At 49.9% G+C, this 22,888-nt stretch overlaps 1 protein-coding gene across 5 annotated transcripts; it reads right to left on the bottom strand.

Moving 5' to 3' along the window:
- Positions 1-672: 672 nt before the first annotated feature.
- Positions 673-22,115, bottom strand: METTL22 (methyltransferase 22, Kin17 lysine). 5 transcript variants are annotated; one of them, XM_077141872.1, is made up of 11 exons: positions 22,002-22,115; positions 18,161-18,329; positions 15,501-15,881; positions 10,179-10,219; positions 9,948-10,092; positions 6,995-7,066; positions 5,435-5,488; positions 4,316-4,396; positions 3,947-4,049; positions 2,092-2,260; positions 673-772 (listed from the first exon to the last, which is right to left on the bottom strand). In XM_077141872.1, exons 2-11 carry the CDS (start codon positions 18,291-18,293, stop codon positions 737-739), a joined length of 1,215 nt encoding a protein of 404 aa, XP_076997987.1. In that variant the 5' UTR covers positions 18,294-18,329; positions 22,002-22,115; the 3' UTR covers positions 673-736. The 5 variants fall into 5 exon arrangements, with proteins under 5 accessions (XP_076997987.1, XP_076997986.1, XP_076997988.1 ...); XM_077141871.1 differs by having other exon boundaries at positions 21,986-22,115; XM_077141873.1 differs by lacking the exon at positions 22,002-22,115 and adding an exon at positions 21,833-21,970.
- Between the last annotated feature and the right edge of the window lie 773 nt (positions 22,116-22,888).

Below are 22,888 nucleotides of genomic sequence, written 5' to 3' on the forward strand. Positions count from 1 at the left end.
GGCAGAGATAAGAGGAAAAAGGCACAAACAGAAAAAGACAAAAAACCCCAGAAAGACAGACACCCACACAGAGGACACAAGATGGAGGGAGGAGGGCAACCGAGCCCTGGGCTGAAGAACGGGAGGCCCCGAGGCAGCTCACTCCGTGGACCCCAGGGCAGCTGCATGGGCCGAGACGACGGCTTTCCTTTTGCTCAGAGCACTCTGGATTCTGTTTAGACGTTCCAAATAAAAACCAAAGGCCCCTTGCTGGTGGGTTCTGTTCACTGGGCCAGTTCCTGCCGCCTCTGCATGGGGCCCTCACCAGCGACGGAGCATTTCAACCTTGCAAGGAAATGAGGCTTTTGTGCCGACTGGCAGCAAAAACTACCCACACAGCCACAGTCTCCTGGTGCCTTAAGCACATGGCTCAACTAATTTACTTGAGTGGAATTAATTTGAGAAAATATGCCCAGTGTGACCACATAGCCCACGAAATGTCCTGGGACACGCACCGCAAGCAGGAGCATTAGACACGAGACCACCCAACTGACTCGGCCACAGCAGCGAAATCCCAAGATCAAGCTCTCTGGCAGCTGTTGGGAAGCAACCAGAAATCCATCTTGGGTTACATAAATGTACTTTTATAAAAATGTACCATTTCTTTAAATGATAAAATTTCAAGCGAATCACTCTGGTGCACTTCTGGCTTTATTAGAAACATCCTGTAAGAATGGTGGTGAACTGGTGCAGCGGGTCACGTCACGGGTTCTGCTACCATCTTCCAGAGCTCCTGCGGCAGAGAAGAGAGAGCTTTAGGCCTGAACTCGAAGTATGCAATGAAATTTCACAAACGCATCAAGGCATGTGATCAGCCAAAGAAAAGAAGAGTTAAGCAGCATGCAAACCACAGGCGCCACCCGAGGGGCTTCTGTGTGGCGCTGGGCTTTTCCTCCTGTTTTACTGTAGGACAGAAGGAGGAACGAAGCCCCGGCGGGAGGTGGAGGGCATGTGACTGTCACTTGATCACCAGCGCCCAAAAGAAGGCCAGCACGCCCCACCAGCCCAGGTACGTGGCTGCCGAATTTCGCTGCTCATTTTCTTGGTCATGTGATGTTACTCTTAATCCGGCAGGTGGGGAAAGAACAAGAGCATGCTGTTTTTGGGGGGAAATCCATGTCCTCTCTGCAGAGGTGGCTTTTGTTCAGAAGTATGATGCTGGTACCACTGACTGGTGGGTGGAGTGAGAGCGGACGGGGCAAGGAGGCAGGCACAGGGGGGGAAGAGATGAATGAAAAAGACAGTCTCAGCAGTGCACTCACTCAGGGAAAGGGCCTTGACTGTTCCTTAGAATCAGACCTCGGCCTCTAAGCCCCCAGAGAAAGGGACGCCACGACCAAATGCAAACAGGATGAAAGAAGCTAATTCTTAGTCTCTGGACAGCTATGAATCCAGCTCCTGGTAATTTTAAGGGATTTTTCAAGGGAAACTGGCCAGGAGGAGGATGTGACGTTGCCGTGGAAGGTAGTCCCTTTCTGTCACTTCCTGCCTTGGGTGTTGCCATGAGGATTAGCAGACAGCAGTTGAAAGGACTCTGCCTGGGACCTAGTGCTGATTAACTACACGACGAGGGTGATCACCCAGAAGCTCAGTGGGATGGAATCCTGCTGTGTCAGGGTCTGAGGGCTGACGACAGCGAGACAAGCCCGTCCTGTCCAAGAGGCCAGTGTGTTTCCACAGGGAAGACACAACTCTGAGCCCTGCTTCAAGATCTTCAACCTAACCAAGTTCCCCACCATGGACTTCTTTCCCCTGGGGAAATCTTCCACCTGCGGTCTTGCTTCCTCTGGGGCCAGAACTGCCCAAAGGGGAAAGAAGGATCCTAAAGGTGAGGGTGAAAGTGCGCCCAGCAAGTTCACCCCAGGAGACCGTCAGGAATGGTTCCCCAGAGAGACCGCCCAGCCCACAGCCTCGCCCCAGGCTGCTCTCGGGCCTCCGCAGGACACAGGGCTTGAGCTTATGGCAGGAGGACATGGCTCTTCACCTCCTTTGCCCAGTGTCCACAGTGTCACATCAGAGCAGCCAGCGGCCCGTCGTGCGGGCCGCACCTACCAGCTGCCGGATGCGCTCGTACACGAGGCGCTGTGGGAAGGAGGCTTCTACGGGCTCCACCACAAACCGCGTCCTGCCACTGAGCGGCTTCTCCAGCTGGTGCAGACAGGAGCGGAAGTGGTCGTAGGCGTCACACGTGACGTCCAAGTGTCTCAGCGTGAAGTTCAGCCTGGAAACAAACCAGCCAACACAGACTTGCCCATCATTAAGGGGAAGGGTTTGGCTTTTCTCTTTCTCATCTTGGTCTCCTGCTGCTTCACTACTCTTTTACACCAGTAGGTTTTTACTGAGGGCCTAGCATATGCTAAGCTTTTGAGTTCAATTCCGTCCTGAATCTGTACAACAGCTGGGGAGACAACGGTTACCACTTCGGTTTTATAGATGTGGGGATCAGGGCTTAGAAACGTGAAGCCTGAGCCCAGGATTCCACCACGTGAGAGATGAAAGTGCTCCTGTCTCGGTGGGGCACACATCAGTGCCAGATGTGGAGCTGGGTCAGCACCGGAGGACGGGACCTGGTGCTGCTTGCCTCCGACCCTCCTGCACCACCACAGAGTCTGGCGCAAGGCCGCTGCCCAAGAACATTTGTGGGATGAATGAATAAAAAGCATTGGCAGAGGTCAGGGCCGAGGACTTTGGAAGTACAAAGGACAAATGTAACAAGTGCACATTGGCAGGTGGGGTTGGGGAGACTTCAGAGAGAGGGTGACTTTGGCACCAAGTCTTACCAGCACTCCCAGCCCTGCCTTCTTACCTTTCAGTGCCCCAATCTGCAAGACTATTTAACTGGAAATTCAAACTCTTCACCTTTTTCCCTTTAGTGTTTTAAAACCTCTGTTGAAAAATTTCAAACGCAGAGCAGGAGAGAGCACTGGTCTATGAAGTGCCACGAACCCATCGCTGGTTTCAACCTCAGTCCATCATGGCTTATGTTGTCCCTGCCCTCCCGCCCCTGGATTATTAAAAAGCAGGTGCCAGACAGCACAGCACTGCCTCCACAAATATCAGTGCGTATCTCAAAAGAGATAAAGACTCTAATCAAAACGACAATGCTACTCCAAAACTTGGCAATAATTCTTCAACATCAAATATCTAGTCAGTGTTCAATTTTTCCCATCTCAATTTTCTCCCTTAGGGTTTAAAGTTCAGAATCCAAATGAGGTCACCGAGTTGCTATTGGTTGAGAGATGCCTTCAAAGAAACAGCACTGCAGTGAATATGTAATTTGTATGGATTCGTAGATGCCACAGCCGTTTAACAGGGTAAATTTCTAACTGTTGAATTGCTGAGTCAATAAGTATGTTCAGTTTGATGGTTTTGACCCCATATTCCATATCGCCTCCAGAACACTGTGGACTGTTGTAGACATTAGCAAAGACTGTGCGCAAGGTGTACCGAGCGGTAAACAAGAGGACGACGTTTCAGCACAGAAGTCCTCGAGAGGCTTGTGAGTGATGAGGCTCAGTTTCAGTTAGGGACAAGACAGAGACCTGGGGAAGTTGAGGACACAGATGGTGTCCCAGAGAGGAAGTTTAGAAACGGGGGGGAAGCTCTAGACGGTGGTGGTGAAGCCATTTGGCTGTGGCATATGGTCTGCATTTGAATTCTCGGGTAACGTCACTGCCTACTAGTTGTGCTTGGATCAGTACCCCCAGGGTCTCCCTGGAAGAGAGGAAGACAGGGCCTAGCCTAGGTTAGAAAGCAGTTAAACAGGTGTTTCACGGGGCCCAGCACACAGTAGGTGTTCAATAAATGGCTGCTAGGAAAACAATGGCAGGGACAAGAATGCATTTAGAAGGTAAAGGTCTGGCTGAGATGCAGGATGCCAACCTCACTTTCCGGGTACAATGCTCACCTCTTCTCCACTGACAGAATGACTGTGCAGGCCCTTTTCAGTTTGTGAGCGAGCCGGGACAGGGTTCTAAACAGAGCGTCTGTTAGGTCCTCATCATAGAACACTGCAGGGAAGAAAAAAAGGCGTTAGGGGAAAATACGTAACCGTTAAAACAAAATCTATCTGCTGGAGGACCAGTGCAGACATTAAGGTAAGAATCTTTAAAAACTTGGAACTGCAAGAGTCCTCAGAATGAAAACTGCCTGCAGATGCAATTATAATGCCCTGGAAAGACACTTCTGAAAAATCAGGATTCAGTGGAGGTGAGGGGTCACAGTGCTTTACTAAACATAACAGCAAAACATGGGGGACAAAGGAGAATTTTGTTACCTTCAGCTGCAAGCAGTATGGTGGTGTGATTGTACAAGTCAGAAACTTCCTCTTCTGACCAGCTGAAAGGGACTTCGGGATCTATGAAATGGGAAAGAAAAGGCCACTTTAGGCTCATTCCTTTCCCTGTCTGCCATGAGCTCTCCCAGACAGATGAAGGAAAGAAGGTCCAGGAGAAGAAATGGGGGTAGGGTGGGGTCTGCACTGGCCAGGCAACCCTGCATGCTAGCGGTCCAGCGGAGTGGTGCCCTTTCTGCCCGGGGAACAGCCCTCTAGTGGGAGTCTGTCCTGGCCAGTGAGGGGTGGGCTGGATTGCAGCTTCAGCCAGAGCCCTGTGCAGGGCATCATCTACACCACTTTCAGGGTCCTCCTGCCCCCTTTCCTTGCTGTGTGACCCTGAGAAAGTAGCTTCATCTCTTTGGGTTTCAGTTTTTGTATCTCTAGAATGGGCATGAAACAGCTCCCCTCACAGGACTGCTGGGAAGGTCAGAGGACCTTCAGAGGCATATGCAAAGTGCTTGGCAGGTGCCAGGTTCTCAGTGAGTCAGGATTTCTTCACCTGTCGGTCTGACATCTGACAGGGAAAAAGAAGTCTTCACACACACAACAAGTGTAAGCATCCAGGTCTGAAATAACTTGAAGGGAAATTTATAAACTTGCCCACCTGAAAGGCCCTGAATCCATGTTCTGACTTCTTGGTGGGGGCAGAGGGCAGGCCACCATGTGGGAACGTCCTGGCCTGGGGCAAGAGGGACTCTTAGGCCCTGCTGTTTGGTGGGTCTAAAGCTCTGGATTCTGGCACTGCCATTTACCCGCTGTGTGACCCTGGGCAGGTCACTTAACCTTTCTGAGCCTCAGCCTTCATTCCTAACTCAGGGATCATCACACCGACCACATGGTGACATTGAGAGGACTGAGTAACAAAAGTAAGGTGCCCAGCATGTGCTCAAGTAATGACAGCTGCCACCCATCAAGCAACAGAGGAACTCGTGTGAGCTTCTGCGGCCATGGCAGTGGTGGGACTCTGCCACTCAGTCAGGGCCATGGTAAAGAGTCGATGGCTTTAGTTGTTACAGGAGGACAGGGAAGCAAACAGGGACATCAGAGAGGAAAACGCACCTGTGCAGAGGTTGTCTTTTAGCCAATCCAATTCTTTGACCTTAACCACACCACCTGTGTGAAAACAAAAACAAACAGAACTCCCCATATTCTAAAAACAATAAGGAAAAAAGATAAACTCTTACTCCGTACACAAAGATTGACCGACTCCTCTATCCATCCATCCATCCTTTTCAGCACTTTTTGAGTGCTAGGTTATCAGGTACTTTCCCAGGCACAGGGAACACAAAGATCTATGAGACAGGGTCACCAGTTCTGGGGATCAGCCAGCCTAGAAGGGGAGACTGGCAAATTCACGGACAACTAGAAGAAAGTGTGGTGAGGGTAAGGCTAGGATAAGCCAGGAGACGGGAGGAGAGAAAGAAACCTGATGTCCTTTCTGACTGGGGGGCATCAGGGAGGGTCTCAGAGAGGTGATTCATACTCACTCCCTTCCCCGCTTGCTCTTTCCTTCAAGGATTTGTCCCCTGCCTGTGCACACTGGGCACCCCGCAGCATTGGCTACAGTGGTTATTTCCCTGCACACTGTCCCTAGCTCATGAAGTTTGCAGTCCAGTGGGTTGGTGGACACCAATCAACCAAACTCACCCACAAATGCTATAACGCAGCGGTTCAAGGTGTCAGGAGTCTGCTAGGGACTCTGACCACATCTGGAGGGCAGGAGAACTGAGGAAGTTTAGGTGTTAAGAGGACGCAGAGGGAGAGAAGAGCATTTCGGGCAGGGGACCAGCAAGTGCAAAGGCTCCCAGGGGAGGGAGCCTCCATGGCGAAGAGAGGGCTGCAGAGACCGGCAGGGTCAGACCCAGTGGGATAAAGGATGAGCAAAGGAATCTGGTCCTTACGCCAAGAACAACAAGAAGCCTCTGGAGGGCAAACCCTGTGAGGCTGCCATGGTCTGATCTGAGAAGGGCCCTAGGGCTGCTCTGAGGGTCTGGTGGGGCAGTCTGTCTAGGAGCTGGTTGTCAGCGTCCACCATGGAGCTTCCTCCTGCAGGCGGCAGGAACCTGATGTTCAGGAGAAGGGTGCAGAGGCCATTCCAGGCAGTGGGAAGAGTGTGAGGACCAAGCAGAGCAGGACAGTGACCTGTCCGCAGAAAGGTTGGCAGGAGAAGTAGGCAGGGCCCGGGCAGGGAGGGATGGGAGCCAGAGGAAGAGTTTGGATTTATCCTGCAGGTGATGGGAACCCCTGGAAGTTTTTCATGGGGGAATGAGGTGGTCAGCTTTGCATCTCAGAAAGATCACTCTGGCTATTACATGAAGAATAGCTTGGATGGGGCCAGCACGGAGCTGGGGAGGCCAAGTAGGTGACTACTGCCAACATCCAGGTGAGAGAGGACTGAAGTAAGATGTGGGAGTGGGTGTGGGAAGGAGGAGAGGGACCCAAATACAGAGTCATCTATAGTCTGAAGCTACGTGAAGCCAAGACAATGTCCCCATCTCCACTCACCTAGGTGTAAAGAGGAGCAAGTGGAACACCTGCCCCCAGTACCGCCTCACTGGGTGTTTGTCCCCTTTGCCAAACAGAGACCCCTTCCTCCCAGGGGACGTCCTCAGGCCTCACCTCCAGTGGCGGTCAGGTGGCTGTTGAGGGCAACGTTTCGCTGACACATGGCCAAGAGGTCAGCACCGACATCTGGAACGACAGAAGGGCGTGTCACAAAGCCCCAGCCATATGTCACTCTCACCTCTGTGATTTTGCCTGGAGAGAGCTGATAGCAACAGCACTAAAGAAAAAGGTGTGCCTGCAGAAGGGTGCAAATTTGAAGTTAGAAGATTTACTCCTATGTTTTTTACTGCCCAAACGAAAAGCTAGTTACTTTAAGGCTTGTTTTCAATTTCCCTTCTAAGTAAGGATTCTCATCTGGTAGGGAAGATTTCTGTATATTCCAGAGGGAAAGGGTGAAAACTGCTAACATTTGTTGAGTAAATAAAACGGTAAAGTGCTTCTCATAGTCTATCTTTTTAATAATATTCTTTTTTTGGTTTTTAAAAAATTTTTTTTTTGTTGTTATTTTGTTTTATCTTTTTCATTAACACCACATACTCTTAAGGATCCTTTATAACCACCCAATGAATCAGTATCATGATTCCCATTTCATGGACAAAGCAACTTAAACAAAGTCATGCAACCGGTAAGAGCAAGTTGGTATTTGAACGCAGGTTTCTGTGACTCCACACTGTGCTTGCTTTCGGACACCAGGTAGTGTTCAGACTTGGGTGTTCTGATATAATCAGTCCAAATGCAGAGCAGGCTCAGAGGGGCGGAGACATGCGCTCTCTGCGCGATTCATTCTGTCCACTTCCACGCCCCCTTCCCTCTGAGCTCCGGCTCCTGGGACGAGGTGAGATGCCCCCACCATACTACGCAACTGACGTACAGTGCAGTGACTCGTCCCTGCCTGCAGGATGCAGTGCTTTGTCAAAAATTCCTTTCCAATTAGGAGAATGTATGTGTGGAAGGTACAAGATGTCCTTACTTACTGCCCCCTGCCCTGTATGGACAGCCCACCCTCACCTCTGCCAACTCGGGGGCCTAGACCACCTCCATTGGCAGGTGGGAGCCCCAGCTTGGGAGGACGAGACCATGCCTTCTCTAGGACCACTGAGATGATGTGCGCTGGACAGGTCCTAGCCTGGTTAGAGTCAGGGCGAGGTCAGTGGCTTTTATACCATGACTGATGAAAGTTCTTTCAAAAGAGATCTGAAGCAGATTCTGAAGTATGGATAAGAGAGGTGCATCTTTGGCTGGGGGCTGGTGCCCCTCTGTGCCTGCGGTGGTCCCTGAAAGAGCTCATGGAACTCTGCTTTGCGCAACAGAGAAAACCACTGACAAGATGGAAAGGTGCCATGCATCAAGTGGTCTAGGCCATGTGGCTGTCAGTGACGTGGGGCCGGCCACCTGCCCCGAGCCTCAGTCTGCTCACCTGGACCACGAGGACGGTCACAGGCTCCCTGGATGCTGCCCAGCATCACTGTGAGGTTGAAACCAGGGGCTGCCGCATGGAAGCACTCTGCTCGCCGCAGCGTGCCATCTACATAAACATACGCCCTCGTCTCTATGCTGGTAGGAAGAATCAACTTCATTCCATTCTGGGCAGTAGGCATAGCAGCAAGGTTCTTACATGCTTCATTGTGACCTGATTCTGAGACAAGCTCTCTGGCAATTTACATAAAATTGTGGAGGAACAGCAAATAGACGGGGCCGTACTGCAGACTGCTGACCCGTGGTTAATTCTGAGTATTTGAGAAGGAAACCGGAATCCCAGGTTGACACCCAGATTCTGCTTTCCTATCCTGTGGTGGAGAAGCAGCAAAAGGCCCATGCCACGAAAACACCTACCAGGAATCAACAAAACGTAAACCAGATCAGCAACAGCATATTTGGCCTAGCAGATATAAAAGATTTTAAAAAATGATAATAATGCACAGCTAATGAGAAAATTACTCTTCTATAAACTTTCTAAAAAAAAATTACTCTTTTATAAACTTTGGCGAGCCTGTAGCATAGTGAAAACTGTGGCCCCGATGCCAACAGGCGGATTTTGGTCCCTGTTCTCTGGCTATGTAGGATTAACCACTGGGGAAGCTGGGGAAGGATACACGGGAGGGTTTGACACTATTTTAGCAATTTCTATGGGAATCTAAAATTATTTTGAAATACATTTTTTTAAGCCAATGTACACTGGCAGTATGTATCAAAAGCTTAAGAAAGGTCATACCCACGTCTAGGAAATAACATGGAAATAATACAAATTTGCAATAACAGGGTTGGGAAAAAAACAGACAAAATATTACTTAGTCAGAAAAAAAAAAACAAAACAAAAAATAAAATTACCTAGTCATTAAAAGTCATGTTTACAAGTAATTTCTGATGACAAGGGAAGATGCTCATGATAAAACGTTTGACAAAAGCAGGATATAGTACAACAAAGATATGGTTTAGTTTCTGCTCATTTGGTTGCATTTATACTCAAAGAAAAAAGGTGGTAAAAATTACACAAACAGTAAAAATAGAGATTACAGAACGTGAGCTCCCTGAGAACAGTGACTCTCTGACACGTTTTAGGGGTTCAACAAATTGCACACTGTTGAATGAATCTGGAGAATGTGGAATTATGAGGAATTTTATTTGCTGTTTTACAAAGAATAGGCAAAACTTTTCTGACCAGGAAAAATATAAAATAGACTGCTTTCAAAGGCTTCTAAAGGGGCTTTTCCTCATGTTTTCTGAGAGTCTGTTCCTTCTCGAGGGTGAGCAGAGCCACCTGCAGAGGCACCAGGCGCATTCTGATACGTGAACAGTCTCGCACCTGTGGGTGACGCTGCCACTGCTGCCTGAGTGCGGTGCTGCTGGGGCATTCTGAAAAAACTGAGCGTATGGTGAAGGGAGGAGAAAACCAGATGGCAAAACCAGTAACAGCCAAGGTCAACTTTCGTTTCCCTTCATTTTCCTGCAGATGAGGATGGGCTTTGTGAGGCTGACAAGCCCCTGGGCCTACCATGACGGTCCTCACCTGTGCAATACACGGTCTGGGCCACAGTAGCAGCGACAATGCTGGCGAGGCCTGTGCCGGCCCCGAGCTCGAGCACGGTGCATCCGCGGAAGAGGTCCCGCTGGGACAGGATGTAATCAGCCAGGAGCAGGGCGCCCCGCCACACCTGGGGCAGGTGGAGAGAATGACAGGTGGCATGAGGCTCCCATGAGGAGTGCTCTGGGCTGCAGGGAGCGGATGGGACCTACCCACCTGCTTGCCCACATCCTCCAAGGGGGTGGCCATGGTGTGCTCTGGACAGGATGGAAACCAAAAGAGAAACGCCCACTGTGAACACGGGATGGATAGAAAACCAGAGGGCACGGGGCTGCAAGCTGCAAGCATGTCAGGCGGCCCGTGGAGTTAGGTGTTCTAAAGAGAAGCAGAGAAACAGGCCATGCCGCCAGCTGGGAAGGGGTGTTTGTGCATCACTCACAGACTGGGCACCGCAGCTACTTGCTCAGATAATGAGTGTTTCGGCCGAGACAGCACATGAGGGTCCCAGAAGTACATGACTCAAACCTAATTAACTGCACTTACCCATCGCATTGCACTTTTTAATATTCAATAATTGTAAATTACAATTTAAAATAGATTCATGTTGTTTTCACCAATTGCATGCGATAATAATTGCAACTCATTTCAAAATATTTTTTTCCACTTAGAACCAAACTAAAAATTAACAAATTAAGTTTGAATTTATATCCTCCTTTGAAGAGAAGTATAATTCATGTTTTCTCAAGCATGGAGTATATTAGAATAAAATTCTGGGATGGGAGTAGAGAATAAAATTATGAGATCAAGGAGATAGATGTTGTAAAGCGTTTTTGCTGTTCATTAAGAACTTGCTCTTGTATTTTTAAGTGAGATGGTATCAAATTAAACCACACACACACACACACACACACACACACACACACACACACACACACAGAGGCACAGTGGGGCAGCTTTGCTGGCTCACTGGGCTCACACAAACCAAACCACAAACTCTTAACAAACAGAGCGAAGGAGGGAGGGGCGGGAAAGGGTGGCGTGGGGTCTGCCCTGGGCAGTGGGGTGGCTCCTGCACCCCCTCCATGTGTTCCCAGTCCCTGAGTGCTCCTGTAGTGCGAGCCTCTCCATGTCTTGAGAGGTGGCCAGGTTTGAAGACGTGTACTCCTACCCAGGGTCTGGAATATAAGGTAGCCACTCTGTCCAGTGCTCAGTGAAGTTGCTCTGTCCCCAAGCAGGGGAGAAACTGGCAGCGCAGGGTCCTCCTGGGGACCTGGGCTACTCTCTCTGAGGGCTTGTCCGGGATCAACGTGACTCAAGACTGCCGCCCTGCATGCGGACTTGGAACCTGAGCCAGCAATCAAAGGTGACTGAGCCTGCGCAGCGCGGGGCTTCGCTGTGCGGTTGGAAGTGACTTGGAATAAAGCAGGCTTCTTTCCGAAGGGCTTCCGGAAACTCTGGTCTGGCATGTGGCTCCGCGGTTTCACACGGGATCAGCAACATGGCCATGATACACCCAACAGTGGAGCTCCTTCACTGAAGGACCCTCCTCCACGGTTTCATGGGACCCCACAACCTATGGTTGCCCCCGGCTTACAGACACAGCCTCTGAGGCTGAGGCTCGGCATCTGTCAATGTCAGGGGAAAACACAGCTTCTGTGCCAGGCCCTGTGTGGAATTCCTGGTGAGAGAAATCTCATTGAATCCTCAAAACCACCCAGTGAGCGGGTTCCAGTGTTAGAGGAAAAGAATCTGGGTGAGGTGAAACAGAGCAGAGCGAGGAACAAGTGTGGGATTCCAACGCTGCGCTGCCTCTGCAGTGTGACTCCTGCCCCTACTCCCGAGCATATGGAGGCGGGAGTGGGGTTGAATCTGAGAAGGTCCCCAGAGACACAGTTTAAAAAGCACTGGTGCAGAAAGGGAACTGGGAAGTGACGGCTTAATGGTGTTTCCTTTTGGGGGATGAAAATGTTCTGGAACTAGATAGAGGGGCGGTCACACAACACTGTGGATGTGTAAATGCCCCTAAATTGTTTATTTTAAAATGGTTAATTTTTTGTGGTGTGAATTTCACCTCACCTACCTGGGTGAAGGGTGCAGTGACTCGCTTGGCCTGCGGACAGCTTGTGGGGTGGGGTGGAGGGTAGGCAGCGGGGAGCCCTTCTCTGGGCTTCTTGTTCCCGCAGCCCTGCCCTGGCCCCCCCGTCTGTTCCCTCCCACCGCTCCCTGCTAACCCTGGCCCGCAGGGTTGCATCTGGATCTCAGTCACATAAGGTAGGGCATTTTCTCTGAGTGGTTCCTGGACATAAGTTTTGCCCCCTCCCCAAACCCAGCTATATTCTCACAAGGTCAGAGTAGGGGCTAACATGGGGTTCAAGCAGAGAGCAGTTAATGGAGGGCAAGGGCTCAGCGAGGGTCTGAAAACCGCTTCCTCCTATCAGAATCCCCAATCCTTGTACAGCCAGGGGTAACCGGGGCCTGGGGAGGGGCAACGACCAGTCCAAGGTCACACAGCCACAAAGAAAGTCTAATTGGATAAAAATGCATCCAGTGTTTTTCTAAAGCCAAACAGAAACAAAGGAAGACCTAAAAGTAAGTCATGTGGCAGTCTGGATAAAAACTGACTTCAGATGTTATTTTGCTGACAGAAATGACAAGAGAAAATGCCACGGCAGCTTGACAAGAGAGAGCAGGGGATGCCTCAGGGTGGGTGGGACAAAGGGGTGATGAACTACAGACCTGCCAGAAGCTCCTCCCTTCTCAGCTGCTCTCCCTCCTCCCTGGGCCCAGGAACTGGAGCACGCAGCGTTCCCTAAGCACCTGGTGTGCACCAGGCACTGCGCCAGAAGCCTCCCGTGCACCACTCTCAGCGTCCCACTGCCAGGGGCTGCTGACCCACTTTACAGATGAGGGAACTGAGTTTTGAGAAGTGAAACAGCTGGCCCAGTTCACACGGCCAGGGGAAAAGGCACATAACTTGGAATCTGACAGTCTGAGTGCCTGTCCTGCCAGTGCTGAGCTGTCTTTGAGGCTGTCTATAAAACAGGGAAAATTATCACAATGTTTTGAACCCTGGGTCTGTGGATTCCTAGCAGGCCACAGATAAACTTTGGTGGGAAGCTGTGTCTCTGTTAGCCCCCTGAAATTTTTTGGAAAACACTTCCCCCCCCCACAGGGAAGTTTTCCTCTTATATCAGTTCATGAAATGGATCTATGACCTGAAAAAAAAATAGCTTGTTTGTGGGCCAAAGGCAGAGGGTGGTCAGGAGTGACGACTACTCAGCACGACTCTGCAGTGCCAGGCTCTGGGCCAGGCCCTACTGGCCATTATCTCATTAAATCACCATTGCAGCCGAGGAGGCAGGCAGCCCTCCTGCATCCATTTCATAGGTGCAAAAACTGAGGCTTTGGGCAGGCAAGACATTTGTCTGAGGTTCCCTGGCTCCTAAGGGTCAAAACCCAGCAAACAGACTAGGGTTGAATCTCAGCTGCCTTACTGCCCCATATCATGTTTTGTGGATGGAAGTGCTATACCTGTGGATGAAATGTTAGAGCTGTCACTGAAGTCCAGGTATTAGAATCACCTTTCCACTCTCCTCCCTTATAGCAGGTAGGGGCGACTGGCACTGAGTTGAAAAAGAAGTGAAGTTCTGGGCATCCCAACACCAGGGCTTCATGGTGGAGTCAAGGGCAGGGAGTAGGTGGGGCAGTTGGCCACACCCCATTCCATGGGCCTTCCTTTGTAGCATGCAGGGTGAGAAGTTCCCAGGACATCACACACCCCCACTGGAGGCCAAATACTCACTGTGGAGTGAACAACACTGCCAGCCCCCAGGCCCCCCCACCTTCAGGAAATTATTAGATGCGTCCTCACCAGCCCCTCAGAGAAAAAGAACTGCCCAAAGTACTTTCAGATGTTTTGATCACATTACGTGGGTGAGATATGTGGTGCCCCACAGCCCTGGTTGCCAATCCCAGTTCTGCCGCTGACCAGTCGGGGCGCCCAGGGAGGTTCCTACCCACTCTGAGCCTCAGCTCTCTCCTGTGAGAAATGGGAAAAATCACCCCTACCTGGAAAGGCTATGAGGACAGAGACAATCCATGAAAAACACAGAGCAGGGGATCTGTGAATTTCACATCTCCCCCACTGGAATGGTCTAGAATACAGCGACACTCAATAACTGTTTGCTGAAAGGATGGACGGATGAAGGGATGGCTATCAGAGCTGTTGTTTTGCATGTTTGTATTTGAGAGTGACCCAACTGGCCGCATGGTCTGCACCCCAACCCAGGCTGATGTTGTTGGGGAGTCTTTTTTTTTTTTTTTTTTGCATGGGCAGGCACTGGGAATCGAACCCGGGTCCCCAGCACAGCAGGTGAGAACTCTACCTGCTGAGCCACTGCGGTCCTCCCTGTTGGGGAGTCTTTACCTAGGACCCCAGGCACCATCAGAGACCTTGGCTCTCTCTAGCAGTTTTAAGGACTAAGAAATTGACAAACTCCCCCTGCCTCTCACCTCCAACAAGCTATGCGGCCTTGGCTTGTCACTTCCTCAACCTGTACCCCGCTTCTCAGAGGCAATGGAGGTAAAAAGGTCTAAAACACAACAGGTGCTTAACAATCACTGGCTCACTTCCTGCCCTTGCTCCTACTGCACCAGGTACTTCAAGAGCTCTTGGCATCTCGAGAGGGCCAGGCCACTAGAGTTGACATCTCGGAATCACCACACCCCTCTCCTTCATCCCCTATGCCTGGGGAGGGGAAACTTTTGACCCTGCCATTGTGTGTCTGTTGAAACCTCTCTCCTGCTCCCCTTTTCTGCCACTTCATCACACCCTCTTTCCCTTCTTCCTACCTGGGTCCTGGCTGCCAGCTCCCTGCCCACCTACTCAGTCCATGGCACTCCTCCAGATTAATTCTGAGTCTGCATCCCACCCAAGGACTCTCCTATGCCTCCCTGCTGCCAGCCTGGCCCAGCCAAGTCATCCAGACTCTGCTCTCAACCCCACATGCCTAGCATGTCAGGTTAACTCAGAACACCCACAGAGGAAGTAGCAGCAAAGTTTCCAGACGGAGGTGATGGCTCAGCTGGGACTTGAATGCCAACTAGGAATGAGTTAGAGAAGCAAAGGCAGGCACCCCAGGAAGGAGGCACAGCAACGGCAAAGGCCCTGGGGTAAGAAAGCGTTCGGAAGGGTGTGAGGGTGGGAGGGTGGGATTTGAGGCTGGAGAGGTCATCAGAGGCCACATCAAGCAGGACCTTGTAAGGCAAGCTGTCATTTGGATTCTATCCTGAGGGCAATGGTGAGCTTTTGAGGATTCCTTAGCAAGACAGAGAGCACTGTCTGCGTGGTTAAGAAAGCTTCCCATGCTAGCAGCGGTTGTGCTTGCTCCCAGGCTCACCTGAGCTGGTTCTGATAACATGTTTTGTCCTGTAATAACTGAGTGTGGGCCTGAACACAGAGCCAGCACTCAAAACACACTTGTTCCCTGACTTATACGGGGGTGGCCTTGGCAGCAGGTGAGCCAGGCTTTTATTTACCTATTTTGATGACACGGTGGAGGCTGCTTTCTTGTGCTGCATCTTCCATGACATCTTCTTCCTGTGTTAAGATCGTGGGGTGTACCTTGTCTCGCAGGGGCCCTGATGGGTCGGGGTCAGAGTCAGCCCGTGGTCTTCTCACCACATCCAAATCCCCATCCTCGTCCAAGCGAGCTCCCACCCCTTCCTGGCCAGTGGAGCGAGCCCAGGCCGGGGGGGAGAAATCCTTGCTCCTAAGGCTGCTCCCCGGAGGGGATCCCGTGGTGCCTGCCCCAGCAAGTGGGGTCTTTTCCGCGTGGGCATCTCCGTGGTCACCACACGTGACGCCTGAGTCTGTCCAAGAGTCTCGGTGCCACAGAAGCTTGAACTGGGACAGGAACACTGAAAGGCAAGACAGAGAACAAATGGATGAGAATATTTCCAATATTCCTTTTTCTCTTCATCTCCTTTCAAACACTGTGGTCACCAAATGGAAAGATTTTTAAAGGCCAGGTAGAGACAAACTAATGCAGCAGAGAAGGCCCATTTGATGCAGCTGTGATGCTGGGGCCACCAGCAACAGCCACCAGCAATTTCTGAACATCTACAAGGGGGCACTGGGCCTAGGGCATTTATGGAATCCCCGTAATTGCTCCATTGTACAGATGAGGAAATTGAGGCTCAAAGTTGAGAGAGCTGAGCAAGACTATACGCTTCCTTCCTGTGGCTGAGGAAGGATCACAGTTTGCTAAGGTCCCACACCCTCTTCTCCACCCTGCCCCTCTTCAGGTCTGGAGATCAGGAGGAGCTATGGGAGTACAGCTCACCATACAGTGGTCACAAGTCACCACAGCAGGTTTCAATAAGCTGCTGTGTGCCAGGAGTGGAGAGCCCTGGGTTGGGACTCTCCACCTATCCCCAAGCTTTGTCTCATCCTCCAAGTCACTTATCTCTTCTGAGCCTCCCCATCCAAATGAGGATGACAGTCCCTACCTCTGGGCCGCCTGAGGCTGGGACGGGCTGAAGACTCTAAGCCACCTTGTACACAGCAGCCAATCAGTCCGTTCTTTCCGATGGGCCCTTCCTGCCTACTTCACTTAAGACGGGGTACACTGTCCTCTGCCTTCTCCAAGGAAAATGGAATTGCAAACGCTATAGGCAAGACCATGGGAGACAGGGCCAGGCTAAAGCTTACGACTCCAGGCCCTCATGTAGGTGTTCCCTCTGCCTGTGATGTCTTTCCTTCACTTGTGCGTTTGGATAAATTCTTTTTTGGCTTTTAGGATTGACTGCAGGTGAATTCTCCTTCTGGGCTGGGTTAGAATCTGCTACTCCACACTCCCACAGCATTCTGTGCTTATCCAATTTCTGCAGCACTTCACTCACAGATTCATTCGTTCATTCATCCAACTGACATTCAATGCCCACTGATTGGGTGCTGTGTACCATGCTAGAAAACGGAGATTTAGAGTAGCATGTCAGATACAGTCTCTGCTTTTGTGAAATTACATTTTAGGGGCAGGGGAGGAACAAACACTACACAAGTAAATAAGATAATTACAAGCCACGTGTTTACTGCTACGAAAATAGTAAAAATGGACGGTATGACAGGTATGTCAATGATGTAATGCATGGGTCTGCAAACTTTTACTATAATGGGTCAGGCTGTAAAAATATATAAATGAAGATGTGAGCATGGCTGTATTTTAATAAGCCTTTATTTATAAAAATAAGTGGTGTTGCCTCCCATGTGGGAGAGCTGGGTTCAATTCCCGGACCGTGCATTGACCCTGCCCCCCCAAAAAACAAACCAAAATTAAGCGGTGGGCTGGATTTGGCTCATGGGGTGTAGTTTGCCAATCCCTGGCATAATGTATCATCCAAATCAGCATCTGAAGGAAAGGGGGGTTAAGGATCACAACAGGACAACAGCTAACACAGGGTAATCGGGTTAGGAATGGGGACAGGTAGGGAAGGTGATCAGGGAGAGCCTGTTTGTGGAGATGTTTCAGGAGCCGGGACTGGGAGGGGAGAATGTTCCAGGCTGAGTAAATAGCGAGAGCAAAGGCAATGAGGGAAGGAGATGAGTGAAGGGTTTGAGGGACAGAAAGGAGTTGAAAGTGGCCATGCTGCAGGGAGGGAGAGTGCAAGAGAGATGAGGGTGGATGTGGAGGCAGGAGGAGTCCGGGCTTTACTCTGAGAGCAGTGGGAGCCACCACATGGTCTTCATCAGGGGAGCAACATTACTGATTAGCATTTTCAAAAGCTCCCCTTGGCAGCTGGGGTAGATGAGTGGGGGAGGCTGAAATGACAGGGAGTCCAGTAGGGAGGAGACTGAGGCAGCCTGGCAGGCAGAGGTGGCTGGACCAGGGCAGGGCAGTGGGGATGGCGAGCAGCGGGCAGAAGGAGTCTTTAGCACTTGTGGCTTGGGGGCTCCCTGAGGGCACAGCTTGCTCTTCACTCCTGCACTCCCAGCACAGAGTGCTGGGCCTGGCATACAGTAGGCACTAAGGAAAGCCCAGGAGCTTAATCAATGAATGAAGGGCACTCAAGGAATGGTGCAAAGTAACAGTTAAAAATCCAGTCTTCCCAATCTTTTCCCAAAAAAGATGAGCCCAAGAAAGCAGGAGACAAGATGGGACCTGGGGAGCTGGGCTGTCCATACTCTCCCAGGGCCTTACCCGGCTGCCCCATGCCATTCAGCCGCACCATGAGGTGTCTTTGGTTTGGGGTGTAGAGGTGGACATCAGACAGCACCGTGTCACTTTTGAAGGTGACCTCATCCATGGCTGGGGCAGGGGCCACTCGCACCATGGCCCAGGCCCCACGTTAATCCTGGGACAGGAGCACCTGAGGGACAGGAGGAGGCAAAGGGCAGGAGAGTGAACAACCCTAAGCAGCAGGCCAGTGGCTTTATATCACTCACGAGAAAGTGCTTTCCTTCTCATTTCTCTCTTAATTCTTCCTCAAGGAGCAAGTCTCCGTCTCGGCAGGGGAAAAAGTCCAGCTAGAATGCGTGTTGCTTTATTTGTAAAGTATTCATTTTCATGGTACCTTCTATTTACGGCAAAGGATCTGCTTTCCCATTATACTGATCAAATAAAAGTTCCTTTCCCTTCTAATGCTTTTCCAATGTTTTATTATAAGACTTTTCAGATAGACAGGAAGTTGAGGAAATAGCATAATAAACAACCATATACCTGCTACTCAGATTCAGTGATCTCTCTCACTATCTTTTCTCATGAATTATTTGAGACACCATGACACTTTACCCCTAAATTCTTCTTCAGCATCCATCTCTTAAGAACATGCTCCTAGAACGGGGAGAAATTCAACTTCCCCAAGTTGAATTCTTGATATTCTCACAAACAGTGTGGACAACCAAAGCTATAGGCAGAGCCCCCAGTCTTGGGGTTTGTTCATATGAAACTTAACCCCACAAAGGATAGGTCAAGTCTATTTAAAATTAGGCCTAAGAGTCACCCCCAAGAGAGCCTCTTTTGTTGCTCAGATGTGGCCCCTCTCTCCAGCCAACACAACGAGCAGTCTCACCACCCTACCCCTCTCCGCGTGGGACATGACTCCCAGGGGTGTGGACCTTCCTGGCAACGTGAGACAGAGATCTTGGAATGAGCGGAGACTCAGCATCAAGGGATTGAGAAAAACCCTAGAATGAGCTGAGACTTAGCATCAAGGGATTGAGAAAACCTTCTTGACCAAAAGAGGTAAGAGGGAAATGAGATAAAGTGTCAATGGCTGAGAGATTCCAAACAGAGTTGAGAGGTTATCCTGGATGTTATCCTTATGCATCAAGTAGATATCATCTTGCTATTCAAGATGTAATGGAGAGGCTGGAGGGAACTGCCTGAAAATGTAGAGCAGTGTTCCAGTAGCCATGTCTCTTGAGGATGATTGAATAATGATACAGCTGTAACAATGTGACTGTGTGATTGTGAAAACCTTGTGTCTGATGCTCCTTTTATCTACCTTGTCAACAGACCAGTAGAACACACGGAATAAAAATAAATAATAGGGGGAAGAAATGTTAAAATAAATTTAGTTTGAAATGCTAGTGATCAATGAAGGCAAGGGGTAAGTGGTATGATAGGTATAATCTTTTTTTTTTCTTTCCTGTGTTCATTTCGTTTCTTTTTCTATTGTCTTTTTGTTTCTTTTTCTGAATTAATGCAAATGTTCTAAGAAATGATGAACATGCAACTAGGTGATGATATTGTGAATTACTGACTATGTATGTTTTATTTTGTTTCTTATTTTTTTAATTAATAAATAAATTTAAAAAAAAAGAACATGCTCCTATATAACAATAAGACCATTAGCTGGCTTAAGAAAAATTAATGATTTCCTAATATCATCTAAAACCCAGTCCATAGTCAATTTTCTCCAACTGTATCCCACATGTCTTTTATAGCTACCCTTTTCCTCAAACCAGTACCTGATGACAATCTATGCTTTGTATTTAGTTGTTTTTAGTTTCTCCCATTCTAGAAAGTGACTCTACCTGTCCACACACCTTTTGTTTCTTAATGCTTTCTTTTTAATTAATAATTTAAAAAGTGAGAGGATTTAAAGGAAAACGATTACGGAAATCACAGGTGACATACAGATATGGAAAATTTATGATCACACAGTAATAAATAAAATCTGGAAAGTTGTGCCTGAGGCAAAGTAATCAAAAACAAGAAGGATCTTACTCCATTCAAATGTCCCACCTCATCAAAAGCATCAAAGAGCCAGAGCAGGGAAACAAGAGTCATGGGTTTTGATGCTGGGCAGACCAAAATGTAATCTCAGAACTGCCACCTCCTAGCTGTCTGAATGTGAAAAAAGGTCACTTCCCCTCTCTGGACCTGTTTCCTCAGCTACATTCTACCCCGCAGGGTTATAGGGAGACAAAGTGTCTAACAGAGTTCATGGTTCATGGCAATTTTCTTGTCCTGGGGTTGATTTCAACTGTTGATGCAAACCTGACTATAACCACTGATCTACCAGGGAGGTACTGTTCCTACCTGGGCCTGAAGCGACAGCTATGTGTCCTAGCCACGTCATGAAAACTCTCTGGGCCTCCATTTCCTTATTTGGAAAATGGGAGCAACATAACCCAGGCTGCCCTCGTGATCCGAGTATGCATAACTGGAGTTCCAACACTTAAAAGCTTGCCTGGAGAAGCAAAAGTTGTCCCAACACAAACACGTTCATGAATCAGCTGAGCCCTTATTAAATTAGCCCTAAGCTTGCTTTCCTACTCGACACTATGAACCAGCAGAAAGCAAACGGCTTCAAAAGCAAGGCTGCAAATCTGGTAAAGCAAAACAGGATTTCATGAAGTCAATGGAAATGATGGAGGAAAAATGCTCCACTCTTAGGCAAAAGCCCTGGACCAATGAGGACTGGCAGAATTAGACTGAATCCAAGAAGAGGGAGAAACAGCCCAGACCTATCACACCAGGAGCTTGAGAAATGGATTTGGCTCCCAGGACTGAGAGAGATCCTGGGGGGAAACTGAGAATACCTGCACAGAGTTTTTTTAAAAAAGAGAAAGAGCCTTTTTGATGGTGCTGTGAAAATCAAATGTGAACCAAAGGATGCTGTTTCTTGTTGCACTGTAATGAACGCAAAAGAAAATGAATGTTCTTCGCTTTCCAAAAATGGGCATATTACAATTAAACATCAAATTTTCTTAAATACAGACCAAATATACTCACGTTAATTTCTAGTTGAATTTTCAATTTTAAAATTTCAACTACACAAGTTTCCCAGGAAATGTACCCAGCACTTGAGGTCCCGGGCAAAGTGAATTCTCTTTATGGGGCTTTTCCAAGAACCAGTTATGTGGGAGTAAGGAGCCCCTTTTTCTTCTACCTATCTTGGACTGTGTATGAGGATTAAATGAGACAATAAACACTTCCATGGCTCAGGACATAGCAAACACTCAAAAGTATGCCATTATAGCAACAACAATAATTACTATTAAAGGGTGGGTCGGGATGATGGGAAAAGGCAATGGTCTCCTTAGAAGCTAGGTGACTCAACTCTGGGAGTGCTGGGGCTGGATGGAGTTCCAGGCCCTCTCCTCACTGGACAGAGCAGGAATGGGAGACCCAGATCGGAGACCAGACTCCGCCTCCTCTAGCTGGGACTGGAGTCTCCCTTCCCGGTAGCGGGGCTAACAGAAATTCCTGGTTCTCCTAAGGCTGTGGGCGTCACACACCCCTCCCCTTATGGTTCTCCAGTCAGGCCTGCCCCAAGAAGCGGTCTACTGGTCGCAGGAGCTTGAAATACCTCCCCGCCTCCTAGTCTTTCTCCTGCCAGGAGCCAGTCACTCGCCCACTCACTCATTCATTCAACAACCAGGATCCGGGTGCGACCCTAGGACGCCTTACGACCGTCACAGCGAGGGACCGTGGGTCTGGGGATTTCAGAGCCCGGTTCGGCGGCGGGAGGCCCCCATGCCCTACCGCGTCCTGCCGCCCTTCCCCGGAATTTACCGCCGTGGCCTCCAACCTGGAGTTCAGGCCCGCCCTCTCAGGGAAGAGGTCAGGGCGCCGCCATGGCAGACGGTTTGCGCAGGCGCGGCCCAGCTTACTCCGCGCGCGCGCTCTCGCCCGCCCCGTGGCCACGCCCATTTGCCCCGGCCGCGCATGCGTGCCAGGGCGTCCGGCGGCCGCAGCGCCCTTGCCGTGGGCCCCGCGTGGGAGCGCGAGGTTGAGGTGTGCTGGCGTGGCGCGGCTTCATCATGCGCGGGGCCGTAACTCACCGTCTAAAGGAGCTAAATAACTCTCCCAAGGGCCCCAGCTATGAAGTGGTGGGGCCCGGATTCGAACTCGGATTGTAGAGCCCCAGATGCTGTGCTGTTTCTTACCGTTGTCCTCGTCTTCCTAGTTCCCAGTACTCGCACGGACCCGAAGCCCAAGGCCCTACATTCCATCCCCATTCGCCGCCTCAGTTTCCCCTTCTGAATTGTGGGACAGGAGTCTATGATGTCATTGGGGTCTCTGCCCCAGGTCCGGGCAGCCCCCTCAGCTCTGCATTAAGAAGGAAGGCTGAGGCCCGAGCTGTGACCGCCTTTTGAAAAGGCAATGCTTAATCCGTAAGGGTGGCTTCGGGGAGGCGGCAAGACAGAGAAGGAGAAGCCCCTGGGGGAAAGGGACCCTTGGGGGACAAGGTCCCTGCAGCCCCTGACACAGATGGTGTGTCCCTGGTCCTGGGTTTCTCCAGCTTCCCAGACTTTGCACCCTGCCCTGCGTTCCCTCTCTGTAACTGCCATTATTATTAGATGATAATATTTCTTTCATTTTCTCATCAAGTCTCCAATGCCAAGCTGTTGCAGGATCTCATTCTTAACCGGAACCTGCGTTATACGTGTGCATCCAAGTGACTGGAAAAGGCTT

Source organism: Tamandua tetradactyla, chromosome 23, assembly GCF_023851605.1.
Source record: "Tamandua tetradactyla isolate mTamTet1 chromosome 23, mTamTet1.pri, whole genome shotgun sequence".
Classification (NCBI taxonomy): Eukaryota; Metazoa; Chordata; class Mammalia; order Pilosa; family Myrmecophagidae; genus Tamandua; species Tamandua tetradactyla.